The following is a 19,918-nucleotide window of genomic DNA, read 5'->3' on the forward strand; positions in this document are numbered from 1 at the left end:
AGACTGCTAGATGTGCCAAAAAGAAGTTAATTTCAAATATTGTGCGTAATCAAACCAAACTCAAAAGACTGAGGCAAAAGGATTTGATCTACATGGTGAATGATTTTCCAACTTCTACTTTGAAACAATCTGCACAGTTTAATCAGAAACTGGACTAACAAAAAAAGAGGAATTATGCAATTCAACAGCCATGAATAAGACCCTATTCCCTGACACTTATCAAGGCTATTCTTCAATAGTGAGAATCTCTCACTATACATAAATATATGTAGTCAAGAAACATAAAAATCCAATATGAGATCACAAATTCTAAAAGCAACATTTTATGAGAGACTGTTTGAATTTAGCAAGCTGAAGCTCTCTACTCTATCATAATCATGACAGTTTTACAATGAAGATGAAGTTTATTTGCCACCAACATTAGCAGGACAAATTTATTTATAACAAATGCTTTAAAATGTACAGATAAAATGCCTATTGATACTGTCAGAGCTGCTTGCAATTTGACAGATCAAATCTTATTTTCATTCTTAAACCCCATGAAGGAATGGTATCACCAACTTGCATTCTGTAGTGAGCAAATTGATTAATCCCCCTCTATAGAAATCTCAACTCTTGATTACACCTATCAGACGTTAAGCAGCATTATTCTAGAGTGACAACACTTGACAAATTCCCAAACCATTTTTCTCAGCCTTTGTGGCCCTGCTAGCTTGTATTAACCCTGATGAAAAATTAATTTTCCTTATCTTCTGCTAAACCCCAAAATCCAAATCCGCCAAACTGGCAACTCTTTCTGTAAAGGTATTATGAAAACCTCTAAAAGATTAATTGCATGTCTTCAGGTGACATTAAATTAATTTCTGTACTCGTGACAGACATTTGATACTCCGTACTGAGCGGACAGATAACATTGTCAGGATACACAGAAGGACAGTGGTGCAGTGTCCCAGGGCAGCCTCTTAAGAATTCTCCTTTCGATAAGGCCATACTTCACTGTCAGTGGCACTGTTAGTGATCTTGCAGCCCACAGACCTCACTGCACAGGTTTCTATTAACTACCACAATGCTGTGTCTATCCATGTAATCTTTATAAAGCTAATTCAAAATCACCCGATAGTAAAGGGATGCGTGTGCTGGATAAAGCACTTAAAGGAAATAAACTCTGGCTCGTTTGTGTAAAAATAACACAGAGAAGCCAAATGTTTTCATCTTTTCATACATGCACCGTAACTCAAATTCTCCGTAGCATGATGAAGGCTTAAATCTTGCAGGGAAATCTCAATCCAAAAATGTCTTGTAATTGATTTCCTTTAAGAAAGGAGAAACCGCTCATCAGTTACCAGCTTAAGTCAGTATTTCCAGAACTGAGTACCTCTACAGTATCACAATAGTTAAGAGGGGAAAAAAACTTTATCCTTTAGGTTATTAAATTAAGGAGAAATCACTAATACTGCAACTATAGTAAAAAAGACAGCTGTGCTGACAGCTGTGGTCCCCATGTAACAGAAAAAAAATCAGGAAAGCAAAAAACATCTATCTTAAGAAAGCCTATAATCTAATATACATGAGTATTTTCTCACTACAGTTAACAGAAATGTACATTACAGGCAATCTCTCAGTAATTAGCTATTTCTCTTCAACTGGTGCTTCTAATGCTTTACTACTTTGATATGGTCAGTTGACAGACTGGGGACTTGGGAATAGGAAGCCTAATCACTTGCCAAATATCCCACAACCAAGTGACATGACCAAGCACTGTTTCTGAACAGCTGAAGATCTGATTTCAATCTGTCAAATGCCAATGAGAAACACCTGGAGACCTTTCTTTAAAGACCTACTAAGGCCTTTAGAACTACTTTTTTTCAATTCAAGAATAGCAGTACTTCATCTCCTGCTCTCCAGCCAGGCTAGAATGTACTGCTACATCAGACAACTCTCATTAACAACTGGTTTAAGACACACTAATAATTTCATTTTGAGTCAAGAGGACACAAAGAAATAAGCTATGTCAGGCTACAGAAGTGGTAGAACAAGCAACACATTCCCCATTCACGCTAGAAAAAAAAAGATGCTGTTGGTGCTGGTCAGTGAATTATGGATTATTTTTCCCAGAGTAAAACTTTTGTATGGGGCAAATTTACCTCAAACAAAAGCACCCAGACTAAGCAATAAATAAAATGCAGAAGCGGTCCCATTCCTGTGATAAAAAGACATTGCTAAGCTGCTTCAATGAGACATGATGTGATGCCTATCTTCTCTTCTGTGCCTAATGGTGTATAAAACGGAAGAGCAAAAGGAAAATATCTTGTACAAAGACCAGCTAATTCCATTTAATCCTATGTACTAACATAATTCTTACCTTAAGTATCTCCCTCATCTGTCTGACAGCAGAACTAAGGCATGGAGAAGGACTGGCCAGAGATGTTACGAGGATCCTAGTCATACCCATACTACACTGAGGTTTCACCAGGAAAGACAGGAACACAACACAGTTGCTCAAATGTCAAATCACAACTACAGGTCTTTCTAGTACAACCACCCACCAGTTCACTACGAAAAAAAAAATAAAATGTGTCAAAGCTAAAGCAAAATCAAGGTTTTGGACTGGGTATTTAGAATAAATACTCTCAGAAGTATCTTCATTTTTATGTATGCAAAATATATGACATAGATGTCAATAAACCTGTTCTTGAGCTGTTTCCTAGTTCCCTTTTCAGTCGCCAGTCTGTGGGGTAATTTTTCTACAGAGAATTTTAACAAAGACTGGACACGCAGAGAAATCACCAAGAGAAAAATGTCCATTTGGAAAATATCAGTGATTCAAAACTACTGATGGCCCAAAGCTTCTTAAGGAGCACTTCTCAGCTGGATACCAATCTACAGTACAGAAAGCCAGCAGCAGATACTAGAAACCAGAACAACTGGAGCTTCTGTTCTTGTGCCTTGCCTAGTTTTTTTAGTTCATGTTCCTTGAAGCTTAAAACTAATGGCAAGTTAGTCCCTCTGGTGCGTTGCTCTAAGCTCCTTGCAAAATCTTGACATGGACAACCCACAACACCACCTTCCCCAACCACTTACAGCATCAGGATTCTACTAACTCAGAGCCACACCTCTGTACTAGAGGCTTATTCCCAGTAGTCAAACCTGAAATACCTTTTAACAGACACCTGTGACTTTTCAAAACATTAAAATAGACAAATCTGAATGTTTTTCCCCCACATTGAGAGACTGCATTCCACTAGATTTCACTTGAATACTCTCTCTCTCTCTTTGTAACATACTTTAATGGTGTTACAGCTGCCTTTTAGTAATTTCCTATCAGGAAACTGGGGTCCTAGATACCAACACTGTATAACAACACTTACAATGGCACAGAAACTCTCCTTTGAGACTTAACAAGAATGAAAAGTAAGACCAAAGGCCTTGCTTTCAGGGTGTTCAGGAGGAAGCAGCACTCTTCTTCAACACACAATTTAAAAGTCTCCTGAGGAAAAGGAGAAACCTGTTCTGCAGTCTACAACAGGAAATATTTTATTGCACTTTAGATCCAAGATATCCGCAGCAAAGCTGAATTCAATTTAGGTAGGTATCTCTTCCCCCCTTTCGAGGGGAGAAAAAGCACTATCTGAGTCTGGTCTGGTTGTCAGTCTCTCTAGTCACCATGTCCTCTCAGGCTCTTGTATTTAATTTTCCCAGCAACCAAATACGGCCCAAATAGTACAGCATAGCCTGCCTCACTACCCCCAAGCCATGAAATGTTCTGTCTCTACAGGGACCATCTTCACTGGACATCTGGGAAAAAAGGGTTTATTGCCCATTTTCAAGTGGTTCATGAAAATACTATGCCTTTTTGATAACAGGAATAGCACAGGGCTCCCTGACTTCCTTTTTAATGTTTGTCTTGGTTAATTATTTTTTTTTTGCTTTTGGTCATTTTTTAATGTGGAATTAACAAATTAATGTCCATTCATGAAACATTTCCAGAGTGAAGTCTTGTAGGTTGTGGCAGACAGAGTTCTTTTTCAACAGCATTTCCGCTAGTACTTCAAAGGTCTTGCCCATTCTGATGATCTTTAAATGACAAAGATAGAATCGAAGCACTCGGATATCACATTTTCTGCAGCTCCTTCAGTCCACTGCTGACAGAGCACAGATATTATCCATTCATCCCTCCTTGAAATAGCAGGTATAAATAAACCACAATGCCATTCTCCTTAAGAAGTAATAGTATGGTATGCAGTGAGAATTTCTGTGCTGTTTCTCACAGCTGGTTGCAGCGCAGAGCTGGGTGAAGGGCGCCCTCAAGAACTTGTCATGGAAGTGCCAAAAATCCTAGTGTTTGTAATTCCTGACATATTTAGATGAAAGGCACTATAGAGCTTTCATGTCAAATATTTTAATTACACTTGAACATACACATGCAAGCAGAAACGAGTACAAACATTATGCAAAGTTGGTTGATAAGGTTACATTATCAAACAATTATTATCTCAATCAGTATCTTTTTCCATATTTAGAACTCCATATTAATCTCTTACACAGTTATTCTAAATATGAATAAAGTTGTTTATCTTCCATTTCAATTCTCATTTTACAATCCAAGGACATTTTTTATGACAGGCTTCTCAAACAAAAGAACTTGCCAAATCTTTCTTCACGATTTTCAGATGAAGCATCATCTCAGGTTTTCAGGAATTATGATCAGCAGTAAGATACTGCTTCTAATTCCAAGAGGAAACACTGAGATTTTAATGTATGTTTATATATATGTATGAAAAAAGCTCATTGTGCAGCTTTCCACTAAGACAAAGATTGGTGCGTTCTTGGTGCAGCATAAGAACCAGGATTTTCAGACCTTTGGGACAGACACACATCTCTTTGAGCATTCCAGGCCATTTTCTGGCTAGAGAGAAATGACCCAACAACAACATAAGATGACTGAATGATACAGAGATTTTAACATACTACAATTTCCCACTGAAACCTCCAACTAAATAATAACAAACATGTTCAGCACATACTTCATATAATCATTAAGATATGTAGGGTTATAGCTGGTACAAACCTGTTCTTCCAGGACTAAAGACACTTCTAATACAGTGACCTAAGGAATTCAGTTGCAGTTGGTACTGGAACTATTTACCAACAAACTGATCCCAGATAGCCCAAAGAAGACCACCATAAACAGCCAAGGTGTTAGAAAACATGCCCTACCAAGAGGGAGTGAAGGATATGAGTGTTCAGAAACAGTAAGGAGATCATTAAGGAGAGAGTCATCCACGAAGAGGAATATTACACAAATACTTACCCATGTCTCCTGAAGCATAATACAATTAGTCAGATTTAAAACTGCAGCAAGAAAATGTGGTTTGTTCACTAATACAATTCTTCTAAACGTACAGGTTAGACACTGGAATAGACGGTCAAAGAAACCTCCAGTAATGAGATCTTAGGAAAAGGTCAGTCAAATCTGTCAGGAATGCTACAGAATTCATCCCTGCTTCAAGACTGAATAAAATATTTCTATGACCCTTTCACCCTTATTTTCTACCATGTTATGATCACACTCCTAAGTGATCTGTTAGGGTGTTTCTTCCCAACCAACATTCTACAGCCTCACTGAGTTTATTCTTATGTGTTTCTGTAGGATTGATTTCAGGCTTCTCACCAAGCCAGACAAATCTCGGATGCTTTCTTAGCAAAATATACTAGTATAAATACTCAGCAAATATGCTGAACTGTATCTGGAAAGGATGCCTCTGAAGACATGTCACACAAACCATAAAGACAATTAGATCCTCCAAAGGACCTCTGGGCCTCCATGAAAAAGAAAAAAAAACCCAAACAACTCATACATTAAAATGAATCTGCTAAACACTAAGCACTGCTTTATTTCCCAGGAACATACCACTTAGAGGAAGTAACTAAAATTGAAAACTATTCACTGTACTGCTATTCTTGCATAAATTATAGGAGTATTAGAAATGGATGGGAACATCAGTACTGGGGGGAAGGGATTTTTTTTTTAAGTATCAGACAGTACCTAATGATGGTACTTCAGGTATATCACATGCTGAATAACTCTCTACTAACCTTTTCTCTAACAAGCCATAAATTAAGGGATCTTATGCATCAGATTAAGTGGAAAACATGTCTTGGAATTTAATTAGTAATTACTACAATTTAATAAAAATACTTTGAAAGCAAAATCCTCTTAAGAGAGAATATTGTGGAAACAGATGAAAGGCCATTTTACCTCCAGTAAGAATGGATGCTTTTACCTGGAGGTCAGAGATCCTCAGTAGTACTGCAGTGCCCAGCAATACAAATAAACATAGTTTGAACCTTAGACTGGGAAAGATCCTGCTCTCAAGAGAATAAATAGTTATCTTCTGAGAGTATTTGTACACCACAGATCTCATCAAGTACATCTTAACAAAATCGGCAATGCAACACCATTTCATTCTGTTCTATGAAATCTACAACAGTTCTTGCTACCAGCTCCTGTTTTAGGTCAATTTGCTGTTGATGCAGCTAGTATGGGTCTGGCCTCCATCAGCTTCAACTGACAGCTCTACTGTCATGCTGTACCATGGCTAACAGGCTGAAAGTGATGGATCTTTCCAAGCCTCCACTAACATGAACCTAGAAAGCTTAGAAAATGAACATGCTTTGTGTTTAATTGCAAGCCACCTCACTCATACATGTATAATCAAAACACCTTTGCACAAAAGAGCTCAAGAAAAGAAAGAGTATGAGTGATTAGACTTGAGAGAAACAATGGAGCTGCTTAATGGCAGGATCAAGTCAGTACATAGAGGTAAGAGATACCAGCTATTCCTTTGGCAAAAGGCAGGGAATTAGAGGAAGCACAATTACATGTTAAGGAGAATGGTTATGAAAAATGAGATGTGGCTTTTGCTTTGTATTTAGTTTAGGCAAAAAGCTGTGAAAATAAATAAAGTATGTGGCAGGACCAAACACCAGAAGTTCAAACTAGACGTAATCTTCACAGTACTCAGAATCCCAGTTGAATTCTTTAAAATCCTGTCAAAATAGACAAGACTGCCCCTCACCTGCTGCTCAAGTTTGTTTTTTTCCTTGTGTGGTCAAAGAAACAAAGTCATAGATCCAGCTTGTCACTGACTAAAAATTAACAAACTATCTTGATTGGTGTTAAACAGCTAATTCCAATGCTTGTTTTTACTCTTCCTCAGTTGGATGGAACATTCAAAATGTCCATAGCAACATGAAAAACGTAACAAAGACTACATGTAAAAAGGATACTTTTCCTTGCTAAAACCTTGGTAAGTGGAAGTTAAGAAGGACAGAGCAAATCCATTTTCGTATACAATCAAAGCAGGATTACACCTCCATTTAATAAACTAATTGCTCTTGCTTACCATTAGACTTATCTGAAACAAAGTTTTCTGAAATTGAGAATTAGGATAAAAACTATTTCATTGTGAATGATACTGTGGTCACTGATAACCATTTGTTACAAAGAGCTGCATACAGTGGTGACCGGCACAGTTTTGTTTCACCACATAACAAAAAGCTGTGCATGATTGCTTTATTCAATAATTCATGATTAACAAACCTGTCATACCTCTTGCAGGCCACTGGGATTCCTGCAGATGTATCATATATAAATATTTTTAGCCCAACATAAAATATTTCTTTCAACTTCTTGTACTTCATTCTTTTGTAGTTATGTCTGAGGAATTAAGACATCCTCCACATCAGGTTGTTAGCAGCTCTGTTCTTAATAATGACCTTTACGTTAATATTTTGAAAGACCACATAGTCATTACGCAGTTCACAGTTTTCAGTGTACTTAAGCTTTTATGAGCTGTAAAAAAACATTTATAAATAAGTAGTTAAGACTTTGGCTTCGTCCCATTTCTACAGAGTAAAAGCCCAGCCTCAAAGGCCTTCTTCAGTACCTGTTAAAAAACACTGTTCACTTGATCACAGAATACAGCAGTTCTGCAAGTTTTCCTAATTAATGCTCAAAATACTAAGAGGCATTCTTCCAAAAAAGCACCTTCAATGTACCAGAGCATTAAACCTCATCACATCCTTCTTTCCTCCTTCAGCATAAACCTGAGGGCAGATTCCACCCTGATGACACCATCTTGCTATGTCCCCTCATCTCTGTTTCTTTAGAGCCTTAACAAATTAACTTGTCTTTCCATTAAGACAGAATTTTTGGAGATACTCTCTAAGCAAGGCCCCAGATCTTAAATATGCACACTGCCATCAAGACCAGCACTGAGTCCCCCACAACAGTGGTGCTCAAGAGACACTCTGCAGATAATAGACCCCCTCATCAAAAGATAAGGGAATCTCATTTAGATGCAGAAGTGAAATGGTAACATTTTAAACCCAGCCTCTAACAGAAAACATCCCCCTTCAATATGCTTCTTAAATTAGTTTCACAACACGCTTCCCAAGAAAATAAAAACAATCTTCCCTTGAGTACAGAAACCACATTAATACCAGCATCTGCACACAACTAAATTAGGTGGTTTCAACTCAAGCAGAGCTCAAACAGAGCTGAACCTTAAAAATAGCCATCCAGATCCTTTTTTCTGACCAATTACCAGACCTATCGACCTTAAGCAGAAGGAGCTCAGCAGAGGAATTTTTCAGCCTCAAGTTACAATTTATAACTTAAAAGAAAGTATTACTTCAGTATCATTTCAGTTATAACTGCCTGGCAGTGAAGCATTACAGGAAACATTAATTTCTGAATAACTGCTAATAACTTACAGTTCTGAAAATATAAAATCCAGACTATTATGTCTGATAACCCTGTTACTTCCCTCATCAGCTTAGGCCCATTTTTTATTTTGGGATTACACAGAACGAAACACACAAAAACAAACCACGATAAGACATACACGTGAGATGAGCCTTGGAAACTTACCCCTCCTGACAACTTAATCACCCTGACTTTGCTGCCGACATGGGGCTCATCTCCACTACCACTGTTTGTCCGCTGCATAACAGTCCTTTTCACACCAGGTTTCAGTTCCTGGGGCCTTGCTTGTACAGAAGCCACTCGAGCAGTCTGTGGCGTGGGAGGCGATGCTGCAGCAGGTTTTGTGGGTAATACTTTCTGTGGGGTCTGAGGCTGACTCAGAGGTACTGTTCTAGTCTGCCTCAGCTGCTTCACTGGCTTCATCTGCTGTCCTTGATACTGCATATTCGATCCCACCTGCGGGTAATCTGTGGGTTTGGGTTGGATATTTGGAAGTACTGTATCTTGCTTTTTAACAAGAAGTCTGTTTTTCACATTTTGCCTGTGCTGGAAGCCAGAATGGGGTATGTAAGGGCTGCCATTGGTGGGGTACTCTGAGTCGTCGTCCTCCTGCTGCATGTAGGACTGTTGTGTAGAAGGTTGCTGCTGCTGCTGTTGCTGCTGCTGAGCAAGTCTTTCAAGCAATTCCCTCTTCCTGGCACCAGCCTGCTGCTGCCGTCTCAGTTCCTTTTGTTTCAGAATTTCTTCTCTTAGGCGCTTCTGCTCTTCTATCTTCAAACGATACAATCTAGTTTCTTCATCTTCGTCTGGATACTACAAAGGAAAATATAAATGAATTTATGAAATTCTCAACAAATGCCCAGTTTGGTCAAAACAACAATTAATTGTTGTTTCAGATGCTGTAAAGCTGTAACTCTCTGAGGAGGTTTTTAAATTATCCCTGACACCAAACTAAGGCTGTTAGTGGAGTGTATCTGCTGGTAAGGTTTATTGGCTATTCATTACAAACAGCTCAAAACTGGTTTAGGACTTAAGATATACTACTTCCTAGGGAATAAAAAAATAATAAATACCAGTTGAGAAATCTTGTCAGAATACTAAAAAAAAGAAGTTTTACAAATTTGAATTCATTTACAAGTTTCTAAAACCAATTAAACTATTAATACAATTCAAGATATCAAAATATGTTTCAAATGGAAAGTAACAATATGGAGGGAACCCACTGTCACACAGGTTTTATCTTGCTCTTTTCTGACAAAGGAACAAAAGGTAGGGTGGTAAATGACCTGAAAGGCCCTGATTAGAACTATTGATTTTTCTCACAGAATTTTCAGCCTGATCTCAAACTCATTTGTCACACAATAATTGGTTATAATGAACAGCACAAGTCAATCTCTCTGACCTTGAACTCGTGCACTCTCTTCAGAATCAAAATGTTGCCAAATGCAGTGTTGGAATATTAATGCTATATAGAGAACGTCTGTAATATTCCAACCCTAGCCAGGCCCTTCTGAAAGTATTACAGACCATCAAATAACCTTTCTAAAGGTTCTTAAACTTTGGCACAATGGGTTCTTATGAAAAGCTGTATGAAATGGGCAAAAGTCAAGGAAATACAGATCCTCATCATCCTAGAAAATAAATCAAATTGCTTTTGTGATGCGATCACATGTATTTTTCACTATTACAAACCTTACTTTTTAATTGTATTATTCCTCATTTTCAACTGTTTGAAATACTAACTTAAGAGAGTTTTAGAGACTGATTACAGATGGTTAAAAAGCATTAACATTCAACTCAGGATATATTAACCACCTCTAACAAAAACAGGAAGTAACATGATTTTGCATTTTCGCAAATTCCAGCAAAAAGAATGCTAAAATGTTTTTCAAATACTGGCAATCCACAAAGAAGATATTTACCTAGCACTAAATGTGTGCAAGTTCTTGTCAACACAAAGGCTGTCTTCTGCATATACAGGATTCAAGTGTGAAACAGAATTTTCTTTAATTCAAGTGCTTTTATCTCTAGTACATCCCAGAATCCTCCCCAGTCCAAGGGAAAAAGCAGAACAGATCCAACCATGAAGTTGGTTCACAGCTGTGAAAGTCTACTAGTATTTGTACTCACAGAACAGAGATGCACAAATCCTGAACACTATTTTCCTTGAGATATAACTGCTTCTTCCGAGTGCCTACTGATAGGGATTGTTTCTGCAGTGACTTAAAAAACAGGTGCATGTCTCCCACTAGAATTCCAGCCTACACAGTAGCTAAAGTAAGACTTCAACGAAACTCAATTTTAAATTATCTTTCAGTATGGGCTATAGTTCTGGGATAAGGTCTAACACTGTCCTTTTCAGGAGAACGGATCATACACAAAAGGGCTGTTCTTCCTCAATACTCTTCAGACTACGATGGTGGTGATTAATGACTAATCACTACACCAACTAGATTACAGATCTTCACTGATGGATGGTAACAGGAACCTACTTCTATAAAGTAAAATGGTCAGTAGTAGAAAACTAATTTTAAATTTAAATTGGAGATGCTGGATTGTAGCAAAAAGAAAACAAAACACACCGAAAGTAAAGGCCCTTACAAAATACAGTAAAAGTTTAAGACCCTTAAATACAGTTTGTATAGGATGACAAAATTCAGACAAGCTCCAGACAGGAGGAGGATGTGCTATTACAAGGATCCTGATGCAATGAATAAACTCCTCACTATCTTTCAGAGGCAGTAAATACCTCAATTACTGAAACTGCCCAAACAAAAAACCTCTTTCACTAAACAAATTATTCACTTGCTTTGCTTTAGATCAGAATATTCTACATTTTATCTGAATGGGTTTGATGCATGTCAGTCAGTGCCAAATTTACTTTTGGAGATAGTAATGTATTTTTTTCTTTATGTTCAATTGAGGGTGTCAAACACCAGAAAGAATCTGCATGAAATCAGCTCTTATATCAGCTGTCCCTTATTATCAGGGACCTGTCTGCTCATATTATCACCTAACCAGTTCTGAAGGCCTTAGGAGATGTAGATCACAATCTAGTAAGTACAAAACTCTAACTCAAAGGCTACATATAGCAGCACAGAGATGTGCACTTTGTGGCACACCTAAATGAGTCTTGCCAGCAGACAAGGAATGAACATCCTTAGGGACTCTGACCAATACCCCTGTGCAGCACACACATACTGTGTGTTGTATAAAGCTCCTCCTTTTACAGGAGGTTACATATTACAGGGCCAGAGATGGAAAACAGTTCCCTTGTTTTTTGACAGGCTTTTCTCTTGGGTTTGGGGTATATGTGGTAGTGGTTGCTTTTGTTTGTTTGTTGTTTAGGCTGGATGGAGTTAAGTGGAAATTCTGACCCGTCTTTGAACAGTTCTTGAACACAACGTATTTCATCATAATTTGAAGGGAAGACCAAGTCTATAGGTTTTCTCCTGCCTTAAGGTCCAAAGAGGCTTTGATGGAAAGTGCCAAAGAAAATGTTACAGGCTGCTTTTTTGAGTCAAACAGAAGAGATGCATTAAGAAAAGCAGCAGTCCCACATCATTCTCCATAAGAACTCAGAATGGCACTGTTGATTGAGGAAAAAACAGCAAAGACATTCTCTAAAACAAGGGTTTAAGTTTTCTACTATAATTTAAGTCCTTCTAACAGTAGCTTGACTGAGTATAGTGAATAAAAACACCCAACTCCCTATCTTTTTTAGAGGCCTGCAGCCTTTACCACTTGCTAATAAAAATAAATGCAGAGTCCCAAGTCCCAGATACTCTAGTGTTCTGGATTGCTATCAAGAACAAAAATTGAATCACAGAACCAGGCATACTTCTGTCCCTAAGTGGAATGGATGCAAAGACAGAGCAATCAAAACTGTTTCATCTGTGGCATTTACATAAATCTACTGAGCAGGTTTACCTTCATTTTCTTCAGTGATAACATCAGAAGAAAAAGCAACTAGAAAAATTTATCCAAAACTCATGACAAGCTGTTATAAAAGGTAATGCCAGATCCAAATTGTATCATTTAGCTGCTTGTGTTCAAAACTACAGTGCACCTTAAAGGCACCTACATACACGTCACATTTCAAATTACTGATGAGATCAGCTCCTGAACCCTAAGGAAGGTATGAGTCATCCTAACACATCTAAAACACAGATCTGTGCATCTTGGACAAACAAAGAGAATTAAGAACAAGTTTACAATCTACTTGGAAAAGCACACTGCCTTCTTGCAATCTTCCAACTGGATAAGGACTGGGTGAGAAGAATCTTCTAAGCATAAGACAGGAGGCACCATCTTAGAAATCAAACCTATTCATACTGGAGAAAGCCGAAATTTAGAGATGTACGATTTTTCAGGTAGTTAATTTCCTAAAATAGGAGGATTTAGATACATTTGCTCCAATAGCAATGTAGAAGCTATTTTCCACATTCCAAGTCCTTTGTGAAAAGGACAGCAACATAAAACCCAGTAGTGCAACTTCAGAATGTACTGGATTTGGGAGAAAGGAACACAAGGGTTTTATTTTGGTACATCAGGGACATTAACTGCAATATAAGCAGAAATATTAGTACTCCTATGACTATACAGCATTACCTATTTCTCTCCTGTTCTTATCTCTTATCCATTTCTTTTAAAAAGATTCACATCACCTTTCGGCATTCTCCCTCCTCCCTTAAACTACAAGAATTCTTAATATTGCCTTAATTCTTCCTATCCTAAACTGACCACAACATGAGCATATTTTCCAATTTCATTGACAAAATCATTTTTCAGACTGAGGATAGGCAAGTTGAAATCTCAGAGAGCAACAGCTTTTCTAAATGGGCGGACATTTAGAGTCAGTATTTTGCAGCTTTATAGGATCACAAGCACACCATTAGTAAAGCAGAAATGTAGTTTTTCATCTTCTAGTCACTCTGGTTGTAAACCTTTAAAATATATACTTTGAAAGTGAGCAAAACCTTTAATAGCCAATATTGTGGGGGTTTTTTTGGTTCTTCCTGAATGGTAGGGCATTCATAAATACAGCCATTGACTCTTCAGGAAGAAGAACGCAAAGAAAAGTCTTAATAATGTTCCAGTTGAAGACACTTGCAAAATAACCTGCCCAATTCAGTTACGAGCAATACAGCTAGGAAAGGTGACAGAGCTTGATTCCTTCTCATCTTCACAGAAAGGAAAAAAGAACAGGATGAAGTTAGCTAATTACAAGAAAAACATACCAAAAAGACCAAAAAAGGTTATAATCTGCCAGAGGAGAGAAACGTTACAACTTACAGTACAACAACAGTGAAGATATGATTAAAAGCTTGGAAATGAATATTCCTAGTACAGCAATGCTGTTTGCAGAAGTGCCAGTAAGCAGCATCATTGAACAAGACTACCACAGCAGCACAGCTGGCAAGGGACACCTGCTGTTATACCACTGTTTGCAGCACAAGGCTCTATTTCAAGTCTGCTTTGAAAGGTAAAGGGTTCTGCGCACGCACGTATTCACACATTTCTAGTACTTGCCAAGTGTCTCTACAAAGGCTTTACTTTTATGATTAATAATAGGAAACTCTAGGAGACATTTTTTCCAAGGCAACTTTTTTCCTTACGCTGTTTTGCAAAAAATGTACATGTAACATGTATCAAACAATTTTCAAGGATAGCTTTGACACAGATATAAAAAGAAAGGTTCACTTATAAAGCCAAGAATTAACATGAGTAAAATTAGTCTTATAAGTATGTGTTTGTCAGGAGACGTTTAAAATTTACAATAGAAAGAACAAGATAACTATTTTGGGTTGGTTTCTTTGTGTCTTTTTAAATTTCTTTTGATTAAGAGGAGTGAAAAATATTCATTCATCTAACTACTGTCTTAATTTTCATATGATTAAACTGTAAAAGAACTTCTAAGATGTTTTAGATGGGGAGGCCTATAGCTGATTTGCTTCAAAACTTCCCTTACTAATGTCCTGAAAGACAGAGGCTTCTCTAAGAGGCATTGTGTTTTCTGTAACTCAGATCATTCCAAGAGACAGAATTGAGGGGAAGGGGATTACTTAAGTAATTTTTTAAAAAAAGATCTAATTTAAAAGCTGAAATAAGGATTTATGTTGGCTTTTTTTAATATTACCATTGCAAAGCAAGTGCACAGGAGGTCAAACACTGCTAGCTACGGGTTTCTTTTGTGCCTCATTTGTGCAAATTAGTTATGACCATCCCTAATTCAAGTATGAGATGAAAAGCTAATCATGAGCTGCTTAAAGGGAAGACAGTATTATCACAATGAAAGCTTTCAGCAGTTGTTGGAAGAAAACCTGGTCCTTGAGACAAGATTCATGGTCAACTAAACTGTAAAGATTTATAGTTCTGCTCAGAATAACCTGACACTCAGAAATTATACAGGGTGCATTTAGCCATCATTTTCCTCTGGTACCTCCTGTTGTTCAGAATTAGGGCAATTCTAGTGACTCTCAAACTAACAGTGCTCTGTGGAGAGTCTTCTCTAGCTTCCAGGAGGGTCTGTGCAAGGAAACAGTCATCTGTTAACACTGCATGGCCCAAAACACTGCCATCTAAGTTTTTGATTATGCAGAGTACTGTCAGAGCAAACAGCATCATTTTCTCCAAAATGGAAAACTTCAGAGCTTCTCCTATTTTCCCTCATGTCACAAGGTTTCACAAAAGAGATGCGTGCTTCTTCAAAAGCAAGAAGCTTCATGAATGATGCAGCTGCAACCTCCTGCACGAGTGCTTAAGACTCAAGAGGATATTTGGCAGCCTAAAGGAAAACAGTGTGAGGAAGGTGGCTCTGTTAAAATAGTCCCTTTTTTGAGCCATAAAGCATCAAAGGAAATGGAACAGACAGGCTTTGCTGACTTAGAAAAGAGCGATTACTTGGAAAAAAAAAAACAAACCCAAACTAAAACTGATTATAATCCTGGAAGACAAAAGTGGACATACTAAAAATGGACATGATGGGTATTTCAGACCTTCCAGAATATTTTATCAATTGAGACTGGTCTTGGTATCCCATTAACAACAAAACTGCAAATCAGAAGGGAGGCCTCTAGTGGCACCAAAACTAGTGAGTTAGGTATACTTACATTTCAAAAATCAGACTAGAAAAGTTTTTATAAGGTGGGAGTTTTCTGTTTGGTAGGTTGTAGTTTTGTGTTGTGTTGGGGGTTTTTTTGGGATTTGCTTGTTTGTTTTTGTTGGGTTTTTTGTTGTTTTGTTTTTTAAAAACCTTACCTCTGGTTCAGATTTTACTTCTGATTTTGCCTGGTCCACAGGTGTGACTGCCCTAGTTTTCATCTCAGGCCTTCCCTGTGAGTTTCCAAGGGCAGGCTTGGTGGCAGACATGGTGCTGGTAATGGGTTTGACCTGAGCAGCTGGAGTAGAGGTTCGCCTGTTGTTGCTCATTTCCATAGCATGTGATGGTGCTATTGGCAACTCACGCAAGTTACTATTTCTTGGAGCAGTTGACTGTAGCTGCTGATTCGGACGTTTGACAATGTTTTGTGATGGTGTGTTCTGAAAAGCAGAAAATGAAAACACTTCAGACTTTCACTGCAAGCCAGACTAAAGAGTTCCCTGATTCACATTTTCATTATTTAGTTAAGTTTGGGATAAAAAGCTTTTCAAAGAGGCACAGTATTTTCAATGTGAAAAGAAAAATCACAGAAATGAGAATATTATAACGATGCTTTTCTTTTTAACTAAAACAAAAGTGAATCTCAGTCACATCAGCTTTCTCAGAAATGTGCTTTGCTGTGTGGGTTATTTTCCTAATCAAAGTAATTATTTTGAACCACAGTTACACTGTCTTGAGCACTGCTCCAAGACTGCCATGCTACTCCAGCCTACCAAGCAACAATATGCTGCACTGAAGCAAAGTCACAAGACGAGTGGCACCACCCGAACCAGAAAGCTTATTAGCAGTGGTACAGAGAGGCCTTCAAATTGAGAGGCAGTGTCAGAGAACTGGACACCCACATAACCACAGGCTACCAGCAGTTTAAAAATGTTACTAAGCAAACCTAACCTCCAAAACCACTTTACTGCAAATTCTTGGGCAACTGCAGCATCTCTTACTGGGCTCAGACCAAGAAAAGTACTGAAAACTGGAAGAGAAAAGAAAAAGGAAAAGATACATGTGCTATTTTTGGATGCAGGTTAAAAAATGAACAAGGCAGAAAAGAAACAAATGGTGAAAGAAGGCTACAGAGCAGGGTGGAATAAATGGGACTCACATACTGGTGAGTTTTTAAACCTGTGCTTACATACTTGTTACCACGTAGAACTACAGAAGGCAGCACTGCTGTATGTGGTACTTACATGCCTTGGCTTCATTGGACCCTGTCGTGGCTGACACTGCATCCTGTTGTTATTTGGCTGCTGCTGTGTGGCCGGCATATGAGGCCTGAACTGTGGCTGGTTCATGGGCATCAAGGGCTGTGGTGGCCCTTGGAGATGATGATGGTGTTGCTGCTGCTGCTGTTGGTGATGGTGTTGCTGAGGCTGCGGCTGGTGATGGTGTGGCTGAGGCTGAGGCTGTGGCTGAGGCTGTAATGGAGGATGCAAGGGACCCTTCACATGAAGAGAAAGATTATTTGGTTTTAGTTGCAAGGTAATAAACTCCTGAAAAATAGCTCCAGCCTCCCAAGTCCTCAAAACATCTGTAAACAGCTATGGACTAGACCCCCAAGTAAAAAACAGACTAACAGAAGCTGTGCAAGGTAGTTCTACACTTAAACCTGTGTAAGTCAACAGCTACAGTGGAAAACAACAAATGCAAGGGTTCCTGCCCTCTTCACCCTTTTCTAATTACTTCAAACTGTTTTGAGTTTCAGTGGGTTGGTTTTTTTTCCCCGCCATCACCAGATGTCAGGATTTTCCCACAGACGTTATGAAAAGATCCCACAGAAATCTCACCGAACGTGCAGGGCCCTGCAGACCCCCAAAACAATTACTCACTTTAAACCGTGATTCTGCCCCCCCGCCCCCGGCTTGCGGGAGGCCCCAGCAGCCGGCCAGGCTCCGCAGCTGAGCGGCAGAGGGCGCGCCCGCCCCGCCGGCAGGGCCGGGGCTTTCCCTGCCTCTTCGGAACTAAAGCACATGGAGGAGGCAAGGGCCGGGCTGAAGGTCCCGGAGCATATCCAGAGAAGGGCAAGGAAAATGGTGAAGGGTCTAGAGCACAAGTCTTAGGAGAAGCGGGTGGTGGAACTGTTCAGCCTGGAGAAAAGGAGGCTGAGGGAAGACCTTATCACTCTCTACAACCACCTTAAAGGAGGTTGTGAGGGGAGAGTTGGTCTCACCTCCTAAATAACAAGTGACAAAACAAGAGGAGATGGCCTCAAGTTGTGCCAGGGGAGGTTTATATTGGGTATTAGGAAAAAATGCTTCCACAAAACGGCCGTCAGGCATTAACAGGCTACCAATGGAAGCAGTGGAGTCACCATCCCTGGAGGCATTTAAAAGACTAGCAGGTATGATGCTGAGGGACACGGTTTAGCAACGGACTCAGCAGTGCTGGGTTAACTGTTGGACTCGCAAAGGTCTTTTCCAACCAAAACAATTCTATGAGTCTAGCAGAAATACGTTAGTGCTAGCAAGTGAGGAGACAATTTTTTCAGGCACAGCAATAATCTGTTTCACACCTGTAATCTTAAATAATTCCACTTTAGTTCTGTTAGCCCTATAAGCCTATATGGCAGCACTGGGCCCCTTCCTGCTGCAGCCCCCTACCTGCATGCTGGGTTGCGCGTGTGCGGCAAGGAAGGGCTGTCCTGGCGCCTGCAGGAACTGCTGCCTTGGAGGGATGAATGGCCGTGGGTTTGCAGAACCTGGCTGGTTGAAGTGGAGAATTCCCACAGGACCTTGAGGCTGCATGTTCGGCCGTACCGGCCGCTCTCTGGGGAACACTGGCTGTTGTCCTTGCTGATTAAACGCTGGCCCAGGAGGGGTGAACGGCATCGGGTTTTGAGTAGGGACAGGATGTGCACTGTTAAGAAGTGGGGGAGGAGGCGGTGGTGGGGGGCTTCGCTGCTCGAACAAGTGATGACTTGGAAACCTTGGATCTGTGTGAATCAAATAAGTGATGAAACAACAACCTCCCTGGGACACCAAACAGGCTTTCCAAACATATTTTGATTTGGAAAAGTAACCTGAAATTCCTAGAAAGCAAAGTCGTATGGGATGTTTTAAGATCTATCCTCAAGACTGCTTCGCTTGCTTCCGCCACTTTTGTGTAAAAGGAATCAATGCTTGAAAGGCCAGCACAACCTGCAGTTTGCTGGAATTAGTAACAATTTTTAGAAATTCTACTTCAATGAAACCAATGAAGGATTTCAGCGTTTGTAGTTTAAACCACATAAGAACTCGTAACACATTTGCTGGCCAGATATTCAGCAAGTTTTAACGCAATTTTGGTAAAATGTCTGTAACATACATTATCAATACACGTATTACATATATATGGTACATACATATATCTATAAATACATATATACATACACTTACTATCTGTTTGCTGTGCTTTATCATTTCAGCTAACAGATTTCTTATTGTACACACACATTACTGGCCATTTAAAGAGTTACTAGTGGAAACCGACATGCATGGAGAGTACTAGTTATCTGAATGTAACAACTTGCAAGAACTTTAATTGCAACAATCACTTCAACACTTACACTGTATAGCCACTTTACAAAAAGTGGATTTTGTGTATTACTGGCAATGAAAATGCTTACCTGCTATGAAGAAAGGATCTCTTTCCTGAGGAGGTGGAGGAGGGAGTGGTGGTGGTGGTGGTGGCGGCCCCCTCCACTGGTCCTGGATTGGCAGCCTTGGAGCTTGGGAGAAGTTGGTAGGTACTGGTCCAGGTGCATGCTGCTGAAAGTCTGGTGGACCCTTTTTAATAAGGCAGAACTAAGATTAAGACTAAGATCCAGGAATGTATTATTGCTTGCTATAACTTTTTTCTCTTAAAAATACAATTGCTTGAGTTATCCCCTATCATCTGTACAAATTGGCAGTCTTTACCAAGTCATTCTTTCACAATGGAAGAGATATTAAACCCAGTACAGTATCTTGAAATGAATTCACAATGTTTTAATAATAAATAGCACCACAGGAATG

At 39.2% G+C, this 19,918-nt stretch overlaps 1 protein-coding gene across 1 annotated transcript in view; it reads right to left on the minus strand.

The window, feature by feature from the left end:
* RBM33 (RNA binding motif protein 33) overlaps positions 1 to 19,918 on the minus strand; it is a 111,469-nt gene that overhangs the window by 14,808 nt on the left and 76,743 nt on the right. Inside the window, exons 11-15 of the mRNA XM_010007056.1 lie at positions 19,531 to 19,690; positions 18,527 to 18,858; positions 17,117 to 17,368; positions 16,031 to 16,312; positions 8,936 to 9,583 (exon numbers count right to left, since the gene is read on the minus strand). Of these exons, the coding sequence (XP_010005358.1) occupies positions 8,936 to 9,583; positions 16,031 to 16,312; positions 17,117 to 17,368; positions 18,527 to 18,858; positions 19,531 to 19,690 (1,674 nt within the window). The remainder of the gene's footprint in view (positions 1 to 8,935; positions 9,584 to 16,030; positions 16,313 to 17,116; positions 17,369 to 18,526; positions 18,859 to 19,530; positions 19,691 to 19,918) is intronic.

This window comes from Chaetura pelagica, unplaced genomic scaffold (genome assembly GCF_000747805.2).
Source record: "Chaetura pelagica isolate M959 unplaced genomic scaffold, ChaPel_1.0 scaffold17, whole genome shotgun sequence".
Classification (NCBI taxonomy): domain Eukaryota; kingdom Metazoa; phylum Chordata; class Aves; order Apodiformes; family Apodidae; genus Chaetura; species Chaetura pelagica.